A 3363-nucleotide genomic window follows, 5' to 3' on the forward strand; every position below is an offset into this window, starting at 1 on the left:
ATCAAGTTTGGATTCATTTATCCTTCCAACCAATCCATTAAACCAAATTGAGCCATAGACATAAATAATCATCAATTCAATAGTATATCACCATATCCACCTTCCATAACTCAATTACCATATCCACCTTCCATAATCCAATTACCATATCCACCTTCCACAATTCAATACAACCAAACCATGCAAAATAGTCCATAACCCTATTTCCATCACCTTTCAATAACAACCAATACATCTAATCCTCTATCACACATATACATATGGAAAAGAACAAGGCAAACAATATTCATACCTTAGAATTCACCTCTTGATTATGCAATCCTGTTTGCACAAATAATAAGTGTCATTCGAAGCTCTCGAGATGACAAAAGCAGTTATCGAATTACTTTGGAATTTCTACGGTTGAATCAAAAGCAATTTAAAGGTCAAATTTGACTAGGGTTTGTTTTTTCTCAATGATTGATGATGAAAATGAGTTTTTTAATTCATATACATGTATATATACACATATTCCCGTCCATAATATCATAGGGAATGACCAAAGTGCCTTTAAAATTTAAATAATGTCAAATCTGTCCTTTGGTAGACTGTTTTGATAAGCTAAAGTAGATCGACCATAAATCTTTGCTCCGATATCGGATTTGGATGAAATTGGTATCGTTGGAAAGATAATTCAAAGGGCTTTCATTTCATATAAAGTAGGCCATCCAGTTCGTCCTGTACAAGAAGTTATGATCATTTGAAGTTGACCTTGAAAATCTGTTTTGAGAGGCTGAAGTAAAACGAGTATAACTCCTTACTCAGACGTTGGATTTGGATGAAACCAATTGCATTGGAAAGAAGACTCAAAGATCTTTCTTTTCATAGGTTGCAGCTCTCCCAGTTCATTATATTAAGGGAGTTATGATCGTTCAAAGTTGACCCAATTAATTGGCTGGCCTCAGTAGTTTGTGTGCAGGAAATTTTCTTGCACATTTACTATTCCCAAATATCCCGACCACCGTTTTATAGTTTCGAACGTGCTCAATTATATCCGAAACCTATCCGTTTTTGAAAATCTTTATATCGTTGGAAAGTTTATTCAATAACCTTCGTATGGAACTATCGACAGGCAAATTCCAGTATAAAGAAAATAAAAAAAAATTAATTCCATATAAATAAGACCAATACACGTACTTGAATACGCCAATACACGTACTTGAATACGGGGTGTTACACTTTAACTTCTATAAAACCTATAGGCATGTTTTCAACTAGCAATTAGAGTACTAATGACTTGGACGGGATATAAAAATTGCAAACAGATTTAAGAGTTTGTACACTTCATAGAAACAAATGCATAATAGATATTGGAGACGGGATACTAATTAGTCGCAGATCTTACTTCACATAGATGTCAAATAAACTCCCAAGTTGGTCAAAATGGAGTTGACACATAATTGGTCCTATGGGCATGAATCTGGGAATTAGATTTAAGCACCAGTTTTTAGATAGTTATGTAGACTTGATTAGGTGAGAAGGTTCCCATAGATTCAACAATCCATGAAACTAAATATGATTATTCAATAAGGTAACATTTAAACGAAAGTTGAGACATAAAAAGGGGATAAAAATACAGACCAGTGGGGTTTTAAGTATTCGTACAAGAATATAAGGTGAACATATAGGGAATTGAAATGCTAAGGTGAGATGCTAACCAGTTAAGCGAAGTGAAGATCCTACAAGGAAAATGAGTCCAAGTCAATTTTTGATCTATAAGTAACGAGCAAATTACAAATACTGACACATCCAGGTTTCAACAGATCATGAGAAGACTGTTATTTCAAGTCTATACTTTAACATTTATAACATTATTATACCGATGATATACAGATAATGCACTACTGTGAGATAATACATACCTTGGCACATCGATATCAATACTGTAACGTGTCTACCAGTAATAAACTGATATACAGATAATACAAATCTCGACACTTAAAGGTCTATACTGTAATGACCTATATTAAATATGACATGGTTATCCGATTAAGAAAATGCAAGAATCAGAATGAAGCCAGTGAAAAAGAAAATGACAGAAGCAAAATTTCAGTTGTAAAGAAGCAGCAACAGGAGAAAAACTAAGAGGAGAAGAAGAGAAGGAAGAAGAAGAAGAAGAAGAAGTACAAACCTTTAGTTTCTCCTGATGTACACGAATGAGCACAAAATGCTAGCAGGTCAGGGTCAAGTTGTAAATTAGGGTTAAGGCATTGAAGTGTTGCGATAATGTTAATTGCAATTTGTTATTGCATTGTTCCCTTTTGCTCCTCGAATTTGTCTAGCATTCTTTGTTTCATCTTCTCTTCTGTTTTCTCCATTTTTTGTTCCAGCAACTCATCCATAGAGGATACAGGATTTTCTGCTTTCTCTTTCAATAATGTCTTGGTAACTCCACCTCCAAATAATCTTACACGACCTGGATGCTCAGGTCCCATGACTGATGCAAAGGTATCAACTAACTCGGTACCATCTGTATTTCTTGAGATTGTATTTTCTCCATTTCAGCCTACAAATAAAATACAAGAGAAAAACTTTAATTAAGTATAATTGAGTTAGTAATTAAAACCAGATAAATTATCTCGACAAACATTAAATTTGGAAATGTCATACGATTTTGCAAATTATAGCGCCATATGACTCTTTGTAGATTCGATTAGGTTTCCTTGATGGCGTAGCCACAAAGAAGTCCTTGCTTGACACAATACCAACAATTTCTTTTTTCTTTTCCTGATCATTTAAAATTGACATAATTAATAAATTTCTCGAGTAAGGAAACAATTACATATTTAATTAAAAAATAGAGAAAACATCAAACCTCGCGTATTACTGCAAAACTTTTCTTGCCAATGGTGCAGGGATACCTCAACTTTTTTCGATTCTCAGTATTAGTATGGGATGTTTTCTGCAAAATGTTACACTACTATCAGAATGTTAAGCTACTAATTAAAATACCAGTATATAGAAAAGGTTTACTCTTCACTGGTGATACTATATCAGTATGTTAAGCTACAAAAATAGCAATCCGTTCATGCAATAAGACAATGATTTTTCAATGTTAAAATATTATCTGACAACGGCTTTCTGAATCTGACAAAAAATATAAATTTTTTGAAAATCAGTAAAGTGTTGTGATAGATATATCTTACTTGAGCCTCTTTGGAGTTCGAATAATCAAGGAGAACCTTAAATTCAACTTCTGAAACATAATCAGGCCTCTTTTGGCATTCAAACTTTGTCATTGGAATAGTGTTTATAATGTCGTCTCTTCAACGGACACTTAAACATTCTCCAAGCATCTTGAATTGTTCCTAAGGCCCATTTCTG

The 3363-nt window shown here is 33.5% G+C and overlaps 1 protein-coding gene across 1 annotated transcript; it reads right to left on the minus strand.

Annotated features, from left to right (window-relative positions):
- Window positions 1-3185: 3185 nt before the first annotated feature.
- LOC124891598 lies at window positions 3186-3363 on the minus strand (the record flags this gene model as incomplete). The annotated part of the gene is given in 1 exon segment (XM_047403298.1): window positions 3186-3363. A coding segment is annotated over 1 exon segment (99 nt), but the record flags the coding sequence as incomplete, so codon positions are not given.

Source organism: Capsicum annuum, unplaced genomic scaffold (assembly GCF_002878395.1).
Source record: "Capsicum annuum cultivar UCD-10X-F1 unplaced genomic scaffold, UCD10Xv1.1 ctg38390, whole genome shotgun sequence".
Classification (NCBI taxonomy): Eukaryota; Viridiplantae; Streptophyta; class Magnoliopsida; order Solanales; family Solanaceae; genus Capsicum; species Capsicum annuum.